Raw genomic sequence first — 22,042 nt, 5'->3', positions numbered from 1 at the left:
CTCTTCCCACACCCCCCTCTCCCCTTTTCCCCAAGAATCATCAGTTCACTCCCCTTCCATACCTCTGATTCTATTATATTCAACAGTTACTATTGTTCATCAGATTTTTAAAATTCCCTTGGTTTTTAGATTCACTTGTTGATAGTTACGTATTTGTTGTTCATAACTTTTATCTTTATTTACTTTCTCTTCTGAAAGAACCCCCTTCAGCAATTCATATAATTCTGGTTTGGTGGTGATGAACTCCTTTAGCTTTTTTTTTTATTAGTGAAGCTCTTTATCTGGCCTTCGATTCCGAGTGATAGCTTTGCTGGGTAGATTATCTTTGGCTGTAGGTTCTTACTATTCATCACCTTGAATATTTCTTGCCATTCCCGTCTGGCCTGCATGGTTTCTGTTGAGAAATCAGCTGACAATCGTATAGGTGCTCCTTTATAGGTAACTACCTGCTTTGCTCTTGCAGCTTTTAATATTCACTCTTTGTCTTTTGCTCTTGGAATTTTAATTATGATTTGTCTTGGTATGGTCTTCTTTGGATTCCTTTTGTTTGGAGTTCTGTGCACTTCCTGGACTTGTAAGTCTAATTCTTTCACCAGGTGGGGGAAGTTTTCTGTCACTATTTCTTTCAGTATGTTTTCGATATCTTGCTCTCTCTCATCTTCTGGGACCCCCATAATTCAGATGTTGGTTCGCTTGAAGTTATCCCAGAGGTTTCTTACATTATCTTCAATTTTCTGGATTCTCTTGCCTTCTTGCTTCTGCGGAGGGGTGTCTTCTGGCTCTTTATCTTCCAAATCTTTGACTTGATTCTTACGTTTTTCCATTCTGTTTTTAGGACTGTATAATATTTTTTTATTTCAGACAATGTATTCTTTGTTTCTTGTTGATCCCTTATTATTTCTTGTTGATCCCTTATTATTTCTAGTTGATCCCTTTTCATATCCTCATAGGTCTCGTTTATTTTATCGGCCTTTTCTAGGAGATTCTTGAACAACCTTATAAGTGTGGTTTTGAACTCTATATCCAGTCGCTTTTTGTCCTCCATTTCTTTCGTTTGTGATCTATTTCGTTGTCTTGGCATTTTCGCAGCTTCCCTGATGGGGTGGAGTTTCAGGGTGGAGCCTACAGGCTTGGCTTTCATCAGCCTCGCCCTATGGGGCACCTGGGTTTCAGTGTTCCTTAGGGTCCTTCAGTACTCGCTGCAAGCACCTCTGAGAGAAGGGTGCCCTCGATTTTCGCCTGCTACCAAACAGTGTAGGCTCTCCCCCAATTAGCCTGGAACTGGGGTTCAGTTCAGTTGGAAGTGGAGTTGGAGGTGGCGTTCAGAGCAGTCTGGAGGTTTTGTCTCCTTCCCGCCAGGGCAATCCCACGGCACAGCCAACTGTCCCTTCTCTGTGCACAATGTGCAAGCCTCCGGGACCTCCTTTCGCCGCTCCCCCGGGGTTCCGCCTTACAGCCCAGCTCCCTCTGTTTGAGCCTGGGTCCCCGGGGTCTGGCCTAGAACTGGGGTTCAGAGAAGTCGGAACTGGGGCCCAGCACAGTCCGGAGCCTTTGTCTCCTTCCCGCCAGGGCAATCTGGCAGCAGAGTCAACAGTCCGTCCTCTGCATGCAATGTGCGCGCCTCCGGGACTGCCTTTCTCTGCTCCCCTGGTATTCTGCCTCACAGCCCCGGCTCCCTCTGTTTGAGCCTGGGTCCCCAGGGTCTGGCCTAAAACTGGGGTTCAGCGCTGTCGGGTCTGGGGTTCAGCACAGTCCAGAGCTTTTATCTCCTTCCTGCTAGGGAATGCCAGCCAAGCACTCAGCCTCCCTCCTCTCCAGCTCCGTCCTCTCCGCGCGCGCCGCATGTCTCCATACCTTAGGCTTTTACAGCTCCTCCGCGCTTCCTTCTGGTTTTTTCCTTGCTTCTCGTTGTAGAATTTCCTGTCAGTCGACTTTCCTGTAGTTCTGGGTAATGTCCATTTTATATTTTAGTTGTATTTTATTGAAATTGTTGTGTGCGGCTGCAGCTAAGTGTTTACCTGTGCAGCCATCTTGGATTCTTCCCGACAAACGAAGTCTTAAAGTCTTAGTTGTAAAGTAATACCGTGTATTTCAACCCATAAGCTGCACCATATTTTAAGAACCCATTTGGCCAATCTGGGATAAGCGAATGGACTAGGTCAGTGGTCAGCAAACTCATTAGTCAACAGAGCCAAATATCAACAGTACAACAATTGAAATTTCTTTTGAGAGCCAAAACCAGACTCCTGCGCATGGGCCACAAAGTTTCCATCGCACTGTATGTGTGAGTCCACACGTGGTATTTTGTGGAAGAGCCACACTCAAGGGGCCAAAGAACCGTATGTGGCTCGCGAGCCCCAGTTTGCCGACCACTGGACTAGGTGACGTTTCCAAGTTTATGATGGTCATCTCAGTTACGGCTAGCTGGCTGTACTGACACTCCCTAACAGGGACAGACTTCCAGAAGAACCTGTGGTTAGCTGCCGTCCACCCTCGCTAGAGGAGCTTAGACCCATCCCCTTCGGTTACCATCTCTCCGCAAACACTATTTCACTCAATACTTACACCTGGGTCTTACTGTTCTTCCACTTCGCAGTTAACAAGTTTAAAACTCCAGCCAAGCCAGACGAGCCCACGCGGGATCTGGCCGAGCCCACCCCTGGTCTGAGAATCTGCGCAAACTCTTTGCGGTTTGAGCCTTGCTGCTCTCCATACCCAATCCCTTGGGTGCACGTGTTCTCGCGCTACTTCCCGTGCATTCTGGTGTGAGGGCGCGGCGCAGGCGCAGGTTGCCAGGGCCTGAGTGGCGGCCATGGGCGAGGCGGGCGGCGCTGAGGAGGCCCACGGGGTCAGTGAGGAGGCCCGGGGGCCAGTGAGGAGAGGCCGGGCCGCCGCCCGCGTGTCTGAGCTGCCACCATTTGCGTACCCTCGCTGTATTGCAACCTCTTGGAAATGGCCCTGGGCCTCTGAGCCTATAGCGTGGCCTGGGCCTGGGGTGCAGGCCAGCGATCCTGCCTCTGAAACTGGAGGCGGGTCCAGAAGGCTGCTTGGATCAGGAAGAGGAAATGGTGGTGGCACCCCTCTGACACCCGGAGCCGACCCTCCCTGCGTGGCTGGGAGGCTTGTGTCATGGCTTAGTGTAGATTCAGAGTCGCCCTCATCATGTCTCCTCCACTACACGTGATGGAGGAGAAGGATCTTGGTTCTGCCCCCTGTTCATGGCGGTACTTTTGAGTCACCTAACTTCCTTTTTCTGACCTGGGCAACTTAAAAGGGTGAACACTGAATGAGGTGGCCAGCCAAGGGCTTGGGCACCCGAATCTAGTAAACTTCCTTTCCTCCTGATTAGCTTGGCCCTGAAACGTGAAGGAAAAGTTGCTAGCGTTTTCTTTAACGTTCAGAAATAGGGCCTTGTATGCACTTGAAGAAATAGCTCCCACTTTGAAGGCCGGGCTTGGGCTCTAAGATGTAATCTACACAGCAGAGGGCACTTTGGGTAAAGACTCGAATGCATTTGAAACGATGAACACGAAAGGCATTATAAAGGAAGCAAGCAGACACGCTGCTGGTTTTAGTCATCTGACGAGAAATGTAATAATCTAAAGACCTGTTTGTTCTTTTAGCTTATGGGAGCTAAAGAAGAATTTGTTAAAGTCCGAAAGAAGGATCTGGAACGGCTGACAACTGAAGTGATGCAAATACGGGACTTCTTACCCAGAATACTAAATGGGGAAGTCCTGGAAAGCTTCCAGAAATTAAAGATTGTAGAAAAAAGTGAGTCTTGCTTTATCTCTAGCAGTCATTGCTGGTGACAGCAGTCCGGTCCAGCATTCTGGTGTGAGGGCTTCCCGCGCCCTCACACCAGAATGCACGGGAAGTAGCGCGAGAACACGTGCACCCAAGGGATTGGGTATGGAGAGCAGCAAGGCTCAAGTAAAGTAATTGTAAATGAACCCCAAGGTAAAGTAATTGTAAATGAACCCCAAGGTACCGTTCTAGTCCTTAATTACACTTGGGAGAATCAGATGAAGATATTAGAAAGGGAGGGGCTCGAATGAGTAACAGGGACGTGTGTTGTTTGTGTTGGAGGAAGGGTTGCTAGCTTTCTGAAGTATCTCTTACCAGCTTACTTTTCTCTCCACCTCTCTTCCTTGGTAGAAGAATTTTATATTTTTATAATTTAAAAGCTCTGCTCCAAAAATTAAGTCCTTACCGGTGGAAGTTAAGGATCTTGCCATGCAGTTAAATGCGTCTTTAGTGATGGCTGAATGTGGGCTTACTTGTCTCTAGGTTAATGGATTGGTCAGTTTCTAGCACTGGTTTAAGTTCCAGCTTGCTAGATAGGACTTGTCCATTTAGATTATGAGAGTTGAGCTGAGCTTTGCATAAGATATCAATCTAGAAGCCTATTGAAGTTCCTGGAGATATTCTAGGATTGATTCAGCACTTGCCTAATTGAAGCTGAATTATAATTAAAATCAACTTTCAGTGGTTAAGGTTAACTCACCACAATGCATCTATTTGCTGTCACCTGTAGAAAAGGTGCATCCAGGGGATCTACGTTGTGTTTCTAGCACTAATCCAGACAAGAAGTTATCTTAACAGTACAAGTTTCTGGTTTGTGCAGATGTGTTTGGTCAGGGGGCGGCCGTATTCAATTAGCCGGAGAATGCTCGTGGTTGCCATAACTCCCTACCCCATTATTGTCTCTCTGGAATCCTCAGATCCACACTCCTCTGCCATGTGCTGTAGGTTTCTGCAGGATGCTTGCCTCTGGCTCCCCTGCTGGTTTCCAGCAGGGCTCACCAATGGAAGGCATCAGAGGGGAGGGCTTGGAGTGTTTCTTCTTGTCTCCACAGCTGTGACTCCCACTAAGGCCCCCTCCACAGTCTCAGCTCTCACTGGGCTCCAGTAACACTGTTTCCTCCCCTCATGCCTTCAGCTGAGGGGCATTGCTGATTGCTGGGCGCTTCACCATCCCTGTTCGGTCTCTTACCTTTGCTAGCCCATAAAATCTCAGCATCTGGGTTGATTTGTTTCCCATCAGGACCCTGCTGGATACTTCCATGTCACTGGTCACCATAGCTTCAGGTCATTGGTTTCTTAAACTTCCCAGTTCTGACACCTTGTTCATCTGGCAACCTTCTGATAACCTTCAGTCATCCCAAGTGTATTTATCTTCAAGGAAGGAAAGTGCTAACCAGTAGCAGAGTGTGTCAATCTGCAAATTAGTAAAACTGGCATTCTGAAAAAGGCACCAGGGTCTCATGAACAGATTAGCATGGGTCAGTCTTTGGAGATCAGTCCTCTAGCAAAATCAAATTGTGCTTACAAAAGCAAGGGCCACCCATGAGTCTGGTGACATGATCAAAGTTAGACTTTAGGAGATCTGTCTTTTCCCCATGTCATGTAGTTAGTCACCTCTTTCCTCACTGATCTCTCAAGCCATTTCTTCTCACTTTCCTCTGCTGACTCATCCTTCTTTGTCAGCCAATGGAGTTTCTTGAGCCTCAGGCATAGGCCCACTCGTTTCTCACGCCATGGCCTCTTTGTGGGCAGTCTATGCACACACAGCTTCAGTTCCATCTTGGTGCCAGTGGCCCCTGTATTTATCTCTAGCTCAGACCTCTCCAGGCTCAAGACCTAATTGCTATGTGGTATTTTTCTTACGTGTTTGGCAATCAAAAATTTAAATGTTTGCCCTAGCCTAATCAGTCTATGGCCATCAGAAAGGATCTGATAGTCTCACAGTCAGGTTTATGGACTCATTGTGGTGAGGGAGACCACACACCAGAGGAAAGGACAGAGCTGCTGTAGGATTTGGGGCAGGGTGGAGTTTAGGTGAAATGCAAATAAAATCATGTTTTGATGGGCTCTAAGCAAAGTAGGGTGTGCCAAGGAGTCAGCATCAGGTCTCACGGCAGTGGAGCCAGGGCCCACTTCCTTGAAAACTACAAAATTTACATAGATGTGGACTCAGTGTCTAGAAATCCTTATTTGAATCTTGGCAGCTAGCTGGAAATCAAGGTTACTCGCTCTATCCCAGCAAGATTGGGATGTTTCCTTCTTACTGGTATAAGTAAAATTTCTGGTAGTGTGGGATTTTATAGAATAAGCTTTCTGTGAATAAGAAACTAGCAGTCACTGAAAGAAGGGGTTATTATGACTCTTACAGTTGCAGCGTGTTCATGAGAAAAGTATTGTTTCCTGTTAACGTGGCAGCTAGCTTAATGTGTGTTTGTTATCCCAGCATGACAATTGCAGGCAGAGTTTCACTTTCTCAGAGCAAGCTCATTTTTACTTTCTACATCTGACTCATTATATTAACCTCTCTCATGATATCCCTCCTCCCTCCTCACATAAAACTGTGCTGTCTGAGTCTCAGACCATCCACACAGAGACCAATTAATCAAGGATCCTCCTTGTTGCCCACTTCTCCTGCTCACTGTTCAACTCTCAGTGGTCTTCCAGTAAGTCCTACACATTTCCCTTCACGGGTGCAGCCTGAGTTTGCCAGCTTACCTTCATTGTCACTGCCACCATCTGAGTCCAGGCCCCTATCATTTTTGCCTGAATTTCTGCCTCCTGGCAGCATTCACTCATTGCCACTCTCCAGTCTGTTCTATCCATTGTAGCCTAAATAATTAAAAAAAAAAAAAAAATCCTCACTCCAGCCCTGGCTGGTGTGCTCAATGGTTAGAGTATCAGCCTGTGCACCAAAGGGTCTTGGGTTTGATTCCCAGTCTAAGGTATGTGCCTGGTTTGACCCGCAGCCTTGTCGGGGATTATGCAGGAAGCAACCAACTGGGGTGTCTCACATTGCTGTAAGTCCGTCCCTTCCTCCCCTGCTTATCTCCTCCCTACCTTTCACTCTCTAAAAATCAGTGGAAAAAATATCCTCAGATGAGGATTAATAGCAACAACAACAAAAAAGTACCAGAGGATATGTTTAGAGAGAGGAAAGGGAGAGAAAGAGAGAGAAACATCAATCAGTTGCCTCCCATAAACACCATGGCTGGGATTGAACTTAAAATCTTTGAATCTTCAGGGTGAAACTCTAACCAACTGAGTCACCTGGCCAGGGAAGTCCATGTAATTTTTAACATTTATTCTTTTTTTTAAATCCTCACCTGAGGATATATTTTTTAAAATTTATTTTTATTGTTGAGAATATTACAGATGTCCCTCTTTCCCCCAACCTCTTTACTTTCCTCCACTTGGCTCCTGCCCCACTCCAGGCCTTCACTTTATTATTTATTGTTTGTGTCCATGGGCTGTGCAGATATGCATATAAGTTCTTTGTTTTATCTCTTCCTGCCTCCTCCTTTCCCCTTCCCGCAGATTTGTTAGTTCCATGTCTCTGGACCTATTTTGTTCATTAGATCCCACACATAAGTGAGATCATGTGATATTTGTCTTTCTCTGAATGGCTTATTTTGCTTAGTGTGATAATCTCCAGGTCCATTCATGCTGTCTCAAAGGGTAAGAGATCCTTTTTTTATAGATGCATAATAGTCCATTATATAAATACTAGAGGCTTGGTGCATGGGATTTGTGCACTGGTGTGGGGAGTGGTTTGCAGGGGTCGCCCGCTGTGGGAGCATCGTTCAGCCGAATGGCTATGAACCCGCTCTCTGAGTGGCTACTCCTTGTTCCAGCATTCGCCTCTCCAGGGGACCCAATCGGGGACGATAGCACTGAGAGGCGGCAGAGTATGCTTCAGTCCTGCAGCAGCCTCCAGGGTCAGCTCTGTGAGCCCAGTGTCTGCACTGCGCAGCCTATGGGCATCTGGGTGAAGCAGCAAGGAGCAAGGAGGAGGAGCCTGGGGCAAGGAGGCAATGATAATGGTAGCCTGGATTCTTGCCTGTCAGCTTGGGGTTTGCAGCAGGAACCCCACTGTGGGAGTGCACTGACCAACCGGGGGCAGCTCCTGCACTGAGCGTCTGCCCCCTGGTGGTCAGTGTGTGTCATAGTGACTGGTCGACCAATTGTTCTGGTTGTTCTGCTCTTCAGTTGCTGGGCTTTTATTATATAGGACTAGAGGCCTGGTACATGAAATTTGTGCATTGGAGCCGTGGGTCCCTTAGCCCGGCCTGTGCCCTCACACTGTCTGGGACCCTTTGGGGGATGTCAGACTGTCGGCTTAGGCCTGCTCCCTGGGGAACAGCCTAAGCCGGCAGTTGGACATCCCTCTCACGGTCCAGGACCCCTTACTCATTACTGCCTGCCTGCTTGCTGCTCCTTAGCACTGCTGTAGAGGCGGGGGAGGTTCCCGCAACCGCTGCTATACTCACTAGCCATGAGCTTGGCTTCTGGCTGGACAGCACTCTCTCTGTGGGAGCACAATGACCACCAGGGGCATCCTGCATTGAGCACCTGCCCCCTAGTGGTCAGCGCATGTCATAACAACTGGTCATTCTGCTGTTTGGTCAATTTGCATATTAGGCTTTTATCATATAGGCCTAGAGGCCCAGTGCATGAAATTTGTGCATGGGGGAGGGTCCCCTCAACCCAGCCTGCACCATCTCCAATCTGGGGCCTCTTGAGGGATGTCCAACTGCTGGTTTAGGCTCTGTTTTAGGGATTGGGCCTAAACCAGCAGTAGGACATCCCTCTCACAATCCTGGACTGCTGGCTCCTAACCGCTCACCTGCCTGCCTGCCTGATTGCTCCTAATTGCCCCCTTTGCGAGCCTGATCAACCTTAACCGACTGCCTGCTGGCCTCACTGCCCCCACTGCCGGCCTGGTTTCCCCTCACTGTTCCCCCCTCCTCCCCCCGCTGGCCTGGTCACCTCTTACAGCTGCCCCCAGCGACTGGTCAGGTCACCCCCAACTGCCTCCAGCTGCCGGCCAGGTCACCCCTAACTGCTCTCAACTGCCAGCCTGGTTGCCCCTCACTGTTCTTTCTACCAGCCTGGTCATCCCCAACTGCTCCCAGCTGCCCCCCTCTGCCAGCCTGGTCGCCCCTAAACTGCGCCCCCTGCCAGTCTGGTCACCCCATGCAGCCTGCTGTTCAGTCGTTTGGTCGTCCCTCACTCCCCCCCTCCCCCCCCTCGTTAGGCTGGTCACCATGCAGCCTGCTGTTCAGTCGTTTGGTCATCCCTCACTAACCCCCCTGCTAGCCTGGTTGCCCTACGCAGCCTGTTTTGGTTGTGAGGGCCCCTGGCTTTTTATATATATATGGATACCACAGTTTTTTTATCCACTCATCTACTGATGGGCACTTGGACTGTTTCCAGATCATAGTTATTGTAAATTGCGCTGCTGTGAACATAGGGGTACATATATTCTTTCTGATTGATATTTTGGTATTCTTAGAATATATTCCCAGAAGTGGGATCAAAAAGCAGTTCCATTTTTAGTTTTTTGAGGAAACTCTACTATTTTCCACAGTGGCTGCACCAGTCTGCATTTCCACCAGCAGGGTAGTAGGGTTCCCTTTTCTCCACATCCTCATCAGCAATTGTTCATTGATTTATTGATGGTAGCCATTCTGGGAGGTGTGAGATGATACCTCATTATGGATTTAATTTGCATCTCTCTGATGATTAGTGATATTGAGCATTTTTAACAATTGTCTTATTGTTTCATTCCCCTGCTTAAGTTTTCAATGGCTTCTCTTTGCTCTTAGGATAAAGACCAAAAACTAAGCAGAGAACCCATCAAAATCCACTCCCAGCCAAAAACTTGAACCAAACTGCCATAGCTGGAAAGGCTGGATTGCTTTACTCAGCCTCAGACACAGTCTCACTTCCTTATCGGACTGCTTACTTAGGATGCATCACTTTTTAGACGTTGTCGGAATATTCTGTACTTCAGACAAAATGGCTTTATTCCCATCTTAAGGTATAAATTGGTGGGAGTACAGAGCCCCTGTTTATATTTTCTGTGCTTAGCTGACTGCTTGGGCCTGAGAAACTGCCCTGCCCACCCTCTTAATTTATAGCAGTATCTCATGAAGCTATATGCACTACAGGAAACTGGGTGTTAAGAGAAAGAAAAGATTGCCCTGGCTGGTGTTGCTCAGTGGGTAGAGTATTGGCCCAGGAATGGGTTCATTTCCCAGTGAAGGGCATGTACCTGGGTTGCAAGTTTGATCCCGGCTCTGGTTGGGGTTTGTGCAGGAGGTAGCCAATGTCTCCCTTCCACTCTCTGAAAATCAATGGCAAAAAATATCCTTGGGTGAGAATTAACGGGGGTGGGGGATGAGAATGGATTGGGGTGGTTGTAGGAGGCTTTACTGTGAACTTGTACTTCAGCTGACCCTTGGAGACATCTACTTCTCTGGCCTAAGCATGATCTAAGGTTTTTTGTTTTTTGTTTTTGTTTTTTCCTAATTTGGGCTCTTAAATTCTTACCACTTAGGTAATATGAAAGAAAACAAAAATATTCCCCCCCCCCCCTTCTTAAAATAAGGATTTTGGGCCTTCCCAGGGGCCTGTTTTCCTAGACTAATCATGTGAACCATGGTACAGAGAATGGATCCCACGGAGTAAAAATGAATCCCTTGGTGGCAACAAGAGCTGCTTGGTACATAGATTCTTCGGCCCTGCCATGGGCCCTTGGCTTTGACTGGTATCAGAGGTCCTGTTGTTTCTAGAGTTGTCGTGTGCCTCCTATTGTAAACAGTGACAAAGGGCACATGGTAGGAATGAATGCAGGCAGGGAGGGAGTAGAGGGAAACTGTACACTTGACTTGAGGGTGAGTTTCTTTTGGAAGGAAGGTTTGGGTCTTGGATGACTGGGACAGGTTCCAGCTATAAAAGTCAGCCAAAGGACTTACATTGATAAGTACCAAGTAGATACTGGACTTAATAGTGACTCTAGCATAGTCACTCCCTTTGGGAAACTGGGCGGGTAGGTTGTGGAGTTTGGAATAACACTGATGAGGGTGCGGCCAGAGAATCTATATGGAATGAGAGGCATGATTTATTAGAAAAGCGGAAATGCTTTTGGACTAGAATGATGGCATGTGTGAAAGATACAAAAAGGAGTAAGCAGGATTGATTGTGGGTTAATGAGCTATTTTTTTTTTTTTTCCTGCTTGACATAAGGAGCAAGGATTGAGGATAGTAGAGTCAGGTATAGTAGAGGTCAGTACGTATGAGAAGCTTAGAGAAGAGAAAATAATCCTTAGTTATTGTTTTTAATTTGAGGCGAGAAGTAACTAGAAATAATCACATGAAAATGACATCAGAATAACCATTAAAATTATGTTTTCAGGGGAAAGAGTTTTGTATCTGAGTGTAGGATGGGCTTGAGGGATTGGATGGAGGATGGAGAATTAATGAGAGTGTGCTCACTGAGGAAGGTTTGGGACTATGGCTACCTGGACAGAGTTGGAGGGAGAGATGAAGATGTGATTGGTCTTGGTAAGGAAGTAAGGGCAGAGCTCAGCAATGGAAATACAGAGATGCGTCTAACTGATGTGCCTGGTATTTCCCTGTCTATGAAACGAGGACAGGGAGGCTTATCTCACAGGAAGTGGTAAGTCTTAAAGTGGGACTCTCTATGGAAAGTGCTTGACGCAATGCACAGCTCAGGGGTACCTGAGATAAAGGGGACTCCTCAGGTGGAAAGATCGCTAAACACTTGGTGTCACTCTGTTCCTGGCCCAGTACTTCCATTCTGGTTCAAACACTGATGCCCCATGAATTTGGAAAAGGTGTAGGGAGGTTGGGAATAGGACTGACCTGAGTGTGAATTGCAGTTCTGAGGTATGAAAGTTAGCTCACCCCACATTTTCTCTCACCCTTCTTGGGCATATTCGTTCAGCAGTGAGGGAGTTCGTACTGCCTCAGTGGGTGTTGATAATTTATTTTAAACGGGAGAATCTTGTTATTTCTTTATTAAAAATTTTTAAATATTGTTGAGAATATTACTGATGTCCCTCATTTTTTCCCCCCATTGCTGGGAACCACACTTAGCATCTCAGCATCAAGCTGCCAGAACTTTCAACTGTATCTATTAGCCTCTAGGCTTTATATCAACTTATTTTGTGCATCTATTTGCAAGATGTGTCCTCAGGTAATTGTTTGTTCACTTTATGCCATTTTGGCTTATGATGGTTTCATAGAAATAGCTTTGCTTTTGAATAGCAGGGGATCCTATACTTTGTGCTGGAAACAACACCCTCCAAATCTCAGCTCATCTAAAGATGGAATCCATCAGTAGCTAATTCTAAATTCTTTTCTAAACATTTTCTATGAGAATGTGATAAGAAGATAAAAGTTAATGGCTGTTAAAAAGCCTTTATTTTTGGATTTGAGACTCCGTAGTTATTTGGATGGAAACAAATTTTCATAATATGAACAACTGGTAAATTTATAACTATGCCAGGTGATAAAAAAAAAGGGGGGTAGGAGAAATTGATCATTTTTGTATAGTTTAAATTTCTTTGATTAATATTTTCATTTATAGTTATCTATTCCTTTCCTGTGAATCAGTTGAGCATTAAGAGATAGTCATTCTTATGTTATTAAAACTACAGAAAGGATTATAAAGTTCAGAAGATATATCGGTGTTGAAATGGCCTGTGATTTAGATTGTTTCTATATAAATATTGTTGTAGTCTGTCTAGGCCATCTTTCATTCAATTAACAGTTAAATGGAGATTTCGCCTTCATTTTGAATGCTAAAGGTTAACTGTTGAAATACAGTATAGGCTTAGTAGCAGCCCCTTCCCTGTTCTAATATTGAGGCTAAGATAATGTCTCCATTAGTATGTCATTTACTGTTCATATTATTTCTGTCTATGATTAAAAAATATTCTTAGAAGGATGAGAAATACAATTAAAGTCATCATGTTTTGTATTTAAGGATTAGCAGAAGGAATGTATAAAGAAATGAACTTTATTTTTGCGACAAATATTTGTAAAGTGCCTACTATGTGCCATATACTGTTGTAGCCATTTGGGATGTATTAGAAAAACAAAAACAATAACACGAACATCTGTGTCCTTGAGGTGTTTTAGATGGCAGGCACGCTGTGGGCCAAGTTGAAAATGCAGGGTGGTCCAAATTCTTATGTTGAGTTCTAACCTCCAATATCTCAGAATGTGACCTTATTTGGAGACAAGGTCTTTACAGAGGTAATAGAGTTAAAGTGAGATAGTTAGGATCAACTCTAATTCAACATATGAAGTATGTTTTTATAAAAAGGAGGATTTTGGCACAGGAATATGTATAGTGGGAAGACGATGTGAGTAGGCCAAAAGCAGATGAACCAAGTATAGAGGTCTTTGAAGCTCTCAGTAGGAACCAACTCTATTGACATCTTGATCTCAGAATTGTAACCTCTAGAACTGTGAGAGAAAAAATTTCTTGTCAAGCAAATAAAATAAAAAAGAAAGGGCACGGTGGGAGTCTTGCCAGGAGGCGTGGCAGCAGCAGTGCTGCCATCTGGCCACAAGGCGGTGGCCTCAGACTGCGGAAAGGCACTGCTTCCTCCCAGAGAGCCTGCAGTGGGGGGTGTGGCATCCCTGATACTGACTGAGTTCTTGGGGTGGCCTATGGTAGAATAGGATGTATTTAACCCTGATCCGTAGTCATGTTAACTTTCAGTGAGATGGTGTACAGCTATACAGAGCGAGAGATTGTGAAATTACCATAATGAAAGTCTTTTGGGTGGTTAAATTAATTTCTACAGATTTTTACACATATGGCTCTTAGAGTTGCAGTTTCCTATTTTCATTACCATGTTTGAGTAATATACAGTTTAATAATAGAAGAAACATTTAAAGATTAATGCAGAAAATTAATGCTATCAATTTTATCTTCCTTTCGTTTTGTTTCCTTGCCTGTGACCAGTTTGTATTTCATACATAATTATAAGTAATATATACTCATATATGTTTTTTAAAAAAAATATATTTTATTGATTTTTTACAGAGAGGAAGGGAGAGAGATAGAGAGCTAGAAACGTTGATGAGAGAGAAACATCGACCAGCTGCCTCTTGCACACCCCCTACTGGGGATGTGCCCGCAACCAAGGTACATGCCCTTGACCGGAATCGAACCCGGGACCTTTCAGTCCGCAGACCGATGCTCTACCACTGAGCCAAACCGGCTTCGGCTATACTCATATATGTTTTTATTTAGCATTGTTACAAAAGTCAACCATGCAGTTTTTCAAGTATAGCACTTGATTAATAGTTGTTTTCTAGTGTGGTCAGATTATGGGACAAAGAAAGAATCCCAGTGAAAGTCATATTAGGGCATACTATCATACATCCTAAAAGGGCAGAAAAGAAACTGATTTAAGTGAGAAGAAATAGTCTCATGTTACTTCATCTTAGTTTATAAGAAACATGTTTTAAAAGAAGTTTTGCCCGCCAATTTCATAATCTCTGTCTGAATATTTAACTTTAGGTTTTAATCTTCCTTCCAGGGTAAAGGGTCTCGGAAATGTAGACTCTCCAGAGCTTTTGGGATGCCCGTATTATTCTTGGCAGGACCCCTGAGCTGCTTGTTTGGGCTTCCCCAGCCTTCTCCCCGAGAAGCCACACCCCTTCTCTTCCATCTGCTCTCATTGGAGGAAGTGTCTGAGGCCACATTTCTCCTCTCTGGTTGGATAATGTTCCATTTTCCAGGGGTCTGCTCCTGAGACTCTTTCACCACCCTCTGTTTTTCCACCCTTAGTATTCTTACAGCTGGCTCCCCTCGGTTGTCATTGGTTGTGTTGATTTCATTTAGTTAGTGATGAGAGACCAGGTTCTTGTCCCAAAGCAGTTGTCCTCAAAGTCTGTTCCCAGACCAGCAGCACCAGCCTCATCTGGTAACTTGTAGGAAATGCAGGGTATCAGGCCCAATTCAATCCTATTGAATCAGCATCTGTTTGAAGGAGTCCTCTCAAGTCTGAGCATCACTGCCCTTAGCTATCGCTACTTTAATCAGAGAAGTGGCACCATTAGCTCTGAGCACAGGTGCCTTCCCAATTTTGGTACATGTCAGCATAAAAATTGATGACTTCTCAGCCCTTGAAATCTAGGCAGTTAAAAATTTAAGTTATGGCCCTGGCCTGTTTTGCTCAGTGGATAGAGCATTGACCTGTGGACTGAAATGTCCTGGGTTTGGTTCCTGCTAAGGGCACGTGCCTGAATTGTGGGCTTGATCCCCAATAGTGGGTGTGCAGGAGGCAGCCAATCGATGATTCTCTCTCATCATTGATGTTTCTATCTTTCTCTCCTCCCTTCCTCTCTGAAATCAATAAAAATATCTTTAAATTACATATTTTTTTGATTTTTGAATGCCAGTATTTCTGCCCCATAATACTTTCTATTTAAAGTGATAATACTTTTGATTTCAAATTTATTAACGTGGATGTCTTTTGGGGCTTTTGTTGGCCATTTGAATCATCGAAGTATTCCATAGTCGCCACCTTTCACTGTGGCCTTTTCTTGTCCCTATCACCGTATTCTCACTCCTCCATTGACTACCACTGCAGCTGTCTTCCTGAGTCACTCTGCCCGTTGTTGAGACCAGTTTTGTGAATCAGCCCCGGCTGGCACTGTCTACCACTGAGCTGCCTTCTGCTTTTCCTGGAACAGATACAAGTTTGTGCCATGAGACAGTCGGGCTTCTCAGCCTTGCCTCCAGTCCTTTAAATATACACTTTCTTAGATCCTGAGTACAAGTTTGGCAGTAAAGTGAGGTCTTACAAACAGAAAATTAAAAAAAAAAAAAAAGTGCTTTTTACTATGGGCTAACAACTGGCAAACATAAAAAGCAGGACAAAAACCGATTTGGCTCAGTGGATGGAGTGTCGGCCTGCGGACTGAGGGGTCCCAGATTTGATTCTGGGTCAAGGGCACGTGCCTTGGTTGTGGGCACATCTCCAGTGGGGAGTGTGCAGGAGGCAGCTGATTGATGTTTCTAACTCTCTCTCTCCCTTCCTCTCTATAAAGAAAAATCAATAAAATATATTTTAAAAAATTAAATAAAAAGCAGGACTTTTAGCTGAAACCGGTTTGGCTCAGTGGATAGAGCGTTGGCCTGCGTACTGAAGGGTCCCAGGTTCGATTCCGGTCAAGGGCATGTACCTTGGTTGCGGGCACATCCCCAGTAGGAGGTGTGCAAGAGGCAGCTGATTGATGATTCTCTCTTATTGATGTTTCTAACTCTCTATCCCTCTCTCTTCCTCTCTGTAAAAAATCAATAAAATATATTTTAAAAGAAAGCAGGACTTCTAGAATATTGATTATTCAAGAACTAGCTATGCATATATTACCTAAGAAATCAGTATAGATTTTTCTAAGAGATCAGGTAAAATGGATGCTTAAGAGAGATTAGTGATTTGAAATACTGGGTATTTATGTCTATTTCTTGTAGACCTAGAAAGGAAGGAGCAAGAATTAGAGCAACTGAGAATGGACTGTGAGCACTTTAAAGCACGCCTGGAAACTGTGCAAGCCGACAGCATGAAAGAGAAGAAGGTATGATGTTCATCGACCGCTGCTTAAACACCAGCATTGTGGCTGTGTCCATTCAGTAGTGTTGGTGACTTGTCTTTCTAGCCTTTAAGCCTCAGGAGATTATATTTTTAAATGTATGTATTTTGAATGGGTTGGAAAATAGATGAACATTTGGATTTTATAACCATTTATTGTGGAGATTATTTACTTGGTGTTTTTTAATAGTCACTGTTAATTTTTATGTTTAAAAGGCCATTCCAAAACATAAACATTCATAATAAAAGTATAGAATAAAAATATCATACACATAATTTATAATCAGAGTTGATGTATTAAATCAGAAATATTTGTAATTAATTTAGGGGATCATTTATTGATATTTAAAAATAACCAACTTTATTTAATACTAGAGACCCGGTGCACAAAATTTATGCATAGGGTGTGGGGGGGTGTCCCTGCACCCTCTTGTAATCTGGGACCCTTTGGGGGATGTCCAACTGCTGGTTTAGGCCCAATCCCATAGTTTGACATTCCTCTTGCAATCCAGGACTGCTAGCTCCTAACCACTCATCTGCCTGCCTGCCTGCCTGATTGCCCTTAACCACTCTGCCTGCCTGATCGCTCCTAATCCCTTTGCCTGCTTGCTTCATTGCCCCTCACTGCTCACCTGCATGCCTGCCTGACCATCCCTAACCACTCTGCTTGCCTGCCTGATTGCCCCTAACTGTTTGCCTGCCTGCCTGATTGCCCCTAACTGCCTCTGCCTTGGCCCCCACCACCATGGCTTCATCTGAAAGGACGTTCGGAATGACATCCAGAAGGTCATTCAGCTGTCAGGTCTAATTAGAATATTATGCTTTATTATTATAGATTATTAAGATTAGGGGAGACTAATAATATTTCTTGAAAATTACACATTAATTTTTACTTTTGGAATGGAAAAAATTCCTTCTTTTGTAAAATGAACTATTCTGCCCCTTCTGGTAAAATTTGGAGCTTGAATATTGTGTTTTTAACATGTATTTTTATTGATTTCAGAGAGGAGAGGGAGAGAAAGATGGAAATATAAATGAAGAGAGAGAATTATTGCTTGTCTGCCTCCTGCATGTCCCACACTGGGGATTGGGCCTGCAACTTGGGCATGTGCCCTGACCAGGAATTAATCATAACTTCTCCTGGTTCATAGGTTGATGCTCAATCACTGAGCCATGCTGGCTGGGCTTGAATGTATTTTTATTTTTGAATAGTAAAACAATAATTGTAGTAGTAATAACTAGTTAGTGTGTATTATTTTCTGCATGCTGGTAGGTGGTCAGCGGTTGTCCATGCATCTCACTTGCTTCTCCCAGCACAGCTGGGGCAGCAGCTACTACTAACTTACAGGAAAGTTCCCCTCCCTATGTACAAAGTTTGTTTCACACTGTCTTCTCATGTGAAGGAATTCTGAATGTGACTGCAAAGAGATTTTCCAAAATGAGGGGAATTTTCATAGGTTGAGCAAGTAGAAAAAATTAGGGAAAAAGGTTTAATCTCAAAACTGACTTAGGTGCAACATCATATAATAAATTTTAGGTTTGCTGTATTCTGCTTAGATTATGATAAACTAAAATGGCAGTGTCTCAGCCTAAAGTATCGTGGTTGGAAAGAAGTTGACCAATAGGCAAGAAGGAATTTGATCAATGTTAACAATGCAATTCATTGGTTCAGTTCCTCCTTAAATTGCTGAGACGTCCTTGTTGAAGCTTACTTTGGAACAGAATCTTAGATTTCCTGTTTTTTTTTTTTTTTTTTTTTTTAAAGTTGAAAGCATAGGAAAAATGCATTTTTTGCTGGCATGTTAGCTGTAATGCTTAAAAATAAACAATTCTGCTAATGCCAGTATGGAGGATGAAAGGCTTTGGGAAAGCAGCTTCACATCACCAGCGTGTTGTTGCCTTCACATTGATCTTAGTTAAAGTGGAAATATTTTATTTTATTATTTATTTATTTGTTAATCCTTTTTTCAATTGATTTTTTTTTTTTTTTTTTTTTTTTTAGAGAAAGTGGAAGGGAGGAAGGGAAGGAGAGAAGAAAGAGAGAGAAACATTAATATGAGGGACACATCGATTGGTTGCCTCCCATATGCTCCCTGCACATGCCCCAACCAGGACCGGGGATGGAATCTGCAACCCCAGTGTGTGCCCTTGACCCAGATTCAAACCCAATTACTCTACGGTGTTTATTCGCGCTGATGGTCTAACCACTGAGAAACATTGGCCAGTGCAGAAGTGGGACTACATTTTAGATTAAACAAGTGGTCGGCAAACTGTGGCTCGAGAGCCACGAATTTACAACTGTTGACTCATGAATTTGCATGAGTTGACTCATGAATTTGTCGACCACTGCTTAGGGAAAAACACTTAAAAACCATTTTAATAATGTACTAATGTCTTTAACCTGAAGTCAAAACTTCTGGGTAAGGGTAATGCCTTACGCCACATGTGTCAAACACAAGGCCCGCGGGCCAAATCCAGCCCGCCAGGCCTTGCAATGTGGCCCACACCGCGCTGTCATCACTGCACTCCGCTGTCAGTTTATGACATTGTCAGTTTATGACTGTTCAGTAAACCATTCGGCCCGCGATTTAGGCTGGATTTTAGATTTTGGCCCCTTCTCTGATTGAGTTCGACACCCCTACTTTACGCAGTGGTTGGCAAACTCATTTGTCAACAGAGCTGCAGTTTGCCGACCACTGGGTTAAACTGTTTCCAGTGAAGTTTGCTGTTTAGTAGTCCTCCGAGTGTGATACAAGTTTGTGTAACATGACCATGTCTCCTTGCTGTGGAGAACTGTCAGCTGTTTTTTCTGTAGTCTCTGTTCAGGTCTACACCGATCATGTGCCAGACTCTGGAAGCTTACCTTAGAGTTGAGGAACCAGAAAAGAATCCAGAGGCTAGATCCTAAGTTAGAGTATTGCTTGTAAGTACTCCAGTGTGGGTTAAAGTCGTTAGGGAAAGGTGGAAGTTACTGATTCCAGTATGAAAGAAGAGATCAGATAAAGAATGGAATCAAATTCATAAAGCAGCAGCACCCAGCTGCCCTAGACTGCTGACTGGAACAAGGAAAACTGGGTTCCTGACCTCAGTTGAGATGTTTCCTTAGTGGTGATTGAGTCAGATCAGTGGGGGAAGCCAGCTGGGCCTTGCTGTGATCTATGAGACGGCCCAGAGAGTCCTGGCAAAGCAGCCTTTGAACTCTAGGAAAGAAAGAGCCCAGCGTTTATGGTGTCGGTGAAACTGTCAGAGGGTAGCTGGATGACTTTTTGAAGGACTGTGCTGTCACTGTAAGGTTAGAGGAGGCTTTCCACCTGCTGGCGGCCCTTTTTTAGTGCCTGGCTGGCTTTTCTGTGTGAAGTGATCACAGACAATATACAGTTCCCTGTGTTCTTGAGGAGCCAGCCTTTCAGTGGTTTACCTACGGTTTTGTCCTCTGTATGTGGCTTGCTTCTGGCATGCACCTTTCACAGTCAGTACACTAATTTAAGTATGTACTGCCAATTTTTTGTTACTTACATTTTTAATTTGGTAGGAAAGAGTTACTACTTTTATGGTAGTAAAAGGGAACTTGTTGCAAACTTTGTACATTATTTCAGAAAACTTTTAAAAGAAAATCTGATAGTATAGTTCAGTTATTTTCAGAAATAACTACAGATTTTGAAGGAGTTTGGAAAGTATTGTATTTGATATCCTATTATATATCAATACTCACTTTAAGTAGGTATAATATAGAAGGGTTTGATTATTGCTTATTTTAAAAACAGCTTTATTGATTATTTTATATACCACAAAATTCATCTGTTATACAAGTATAGTTTGCTGATTTTTAGTAAATTTCTGCAGTTGTAAAACTATCACCCCAATCCAGTTTTGTTTTGTTTTTTTCAAAGAATTATTTTGAAATAATTACAGATTCATAGGACGTTGCAAAACGTCCAGGGAAGTCCGCTATACCTTCACACAGTTCCCTCCAGTGGTAACATTTTGCATAACTACAGGACAAAGTGAAAGCCAGGAAATTGACATTGATATAATCCCCAGAGTTTATGTAGGTTTCATCAGCATTACCTGGACTTGTTTGTATTTCACCAATTTTGTATGCACTCATTTTGTGTACACCCATAGTTCTAGGTAGTTTTATCACAAATAATTTTTTTTTACATACGAATATCTAGTTGTTTTAGCACCATTTTTTGAAAAGGCAATAATTTTTCCATTGAATTGCCTTGGCATCTTTGTTAAAGTTGATTGTAAAAAATGTCAGTGTTTCACTGATCTGTTTTCATTCTTATGCCAATACCACACTGGTTTGATTTTTATAGCTTTATGATAAGTTTTTGTTTTTTAAATTGGTGCTAGTCCTCTAATGGTTTTTCTTTTTCAAACTTTTTTTTTTTTTTTTTTTTTTGCATTTCCATATTAATTTTGGACTCAGATTATCAACTTGTAAAAAAAAAAAAAACACCTAAAATTTTGATAGGGATTGTGTTGAATTTGTAAATCAATTTTGGGGGGAATTACCAATTTACCAATCTCAAGTCTTCCAGTCCATGAATATGGTATATCTACATTTACAGGTTACCTTGGAGATATTTGGGTTTCATTCCAGACCACTGCAATAAAGCCCGTTACATAAATATTTTGGTTTTCCAGTGCATATAAAAGTTGACACCATACTGTAATCTATTAAGTATGCAATAAGTAGCATTGCATCTAAAATATCTTTGTACCTTAACTAAAAATACTTCATTGCTAAAAAATGTAACTCTCATCCATCTAAGCTTTTGGATAAATTATAATCTTTTTGCTGGTAGAGGGGATTTTTAACTCAGCTTCTGACTTATCAGGGTGTTTGTGACTATTTCTCAAAATGAGTCAACAATGAAGTTTGCTGCATTGATTCACTCTTCCTTTCACAAATGATTTCCCTATAGTATAATGTGTTGTTTGATAGCATTTACCCACAGTAGAACTTCTCTCAAAATTGAAGTCAATTCTTTCAAACCCTGCTACTGCCTTATGAACTATTAAAATCCTTTGTTGACATTTCTACAGTCTTCACATCTTTACCAGAAGTGGATTTCATCTCAATAAACCATTTTCTTTTCTCTCCTAGAGGAAGCAAATCCTCATTTGTTAAAGGTTTATCATCAAATTGTAGCAATTCAGTCATAACTTCAGGATCTAATTCTAGTTCTCTTGCTATTTCCACTATATCTGCAATTACTTCCTCCATAGAAGCCTTGAACCCCCCAAAGTCATCAATGAGGGTTGGAATCAATTTCCAAATTCCCATTCATGTTTATACTTGGATCTATTCCAATGAATCATGCATGTCCTTAATGGTATCTAGAATGGTGAATCCTTTCCAGAAGGTTTTCAATTTACTTTGCCCAAATACATCTCTTTCGATAGGAATCTCTATCGATAATAGCTAGAGCCTTATGGAACATGTTTATTAAATTATAAGGCTTGAAAGTCTAAATTACTCCTTGACCCATGGGCTATAGAATGGCTGTTGTGTTAGCAGGCATGAAAATAACATTAATCTCATTGTACACCCCCTTAGAGCTCATGGGTTACCAGAAGCACTG

General features: G+C 43.2%; 1 protein-coding gene across 1 annotated transcript in view; it reads left to right on the top strand.

Moving 5' to 3' along the window:
- Nucleotides 1–3,626: 3,626 nt before the first annotated feature.
- The window catches only part of HSF2BP (heat shock transcription factor 2 binding protein), a gene marked incomplete at its 5' end in the record, with an annotated part of 66,995 nt that continues 48,579 nt past the window's right edge, over nucleotides 3,627–22,042 (top strand). Inside the window, 2 exons of the mRNA XM_084873695.1 lie at nucleotides 3,627–3,774; nucleotides 16,331–16,434. Coding sequence (XP_084729821.1) covers nucleotides 3,627–3,774; nucleotides 16,331–16,434 — 252 coding nt within the window. The remainder of the gene's footprint in view (nucleotides 3,775–16,330; nucleotides 16,435–22,042) is intronic.

This window comes from Pipistrellus hanaki (assembly GCF_964339955.1).
Source record: "Pipistrellus hanaki genome assembly, chromosome: 2".
Classification (NCBI taxonomy): Eukaryota; Metazoa; Chordata; class Mammalia; order Chiroptera; family Vespertilionidae; genus Pipistrellus; species Pipistrellus hanaki.
This window is presented reverse-complemented; position numbering and strand designations above follow the sequence as displayed.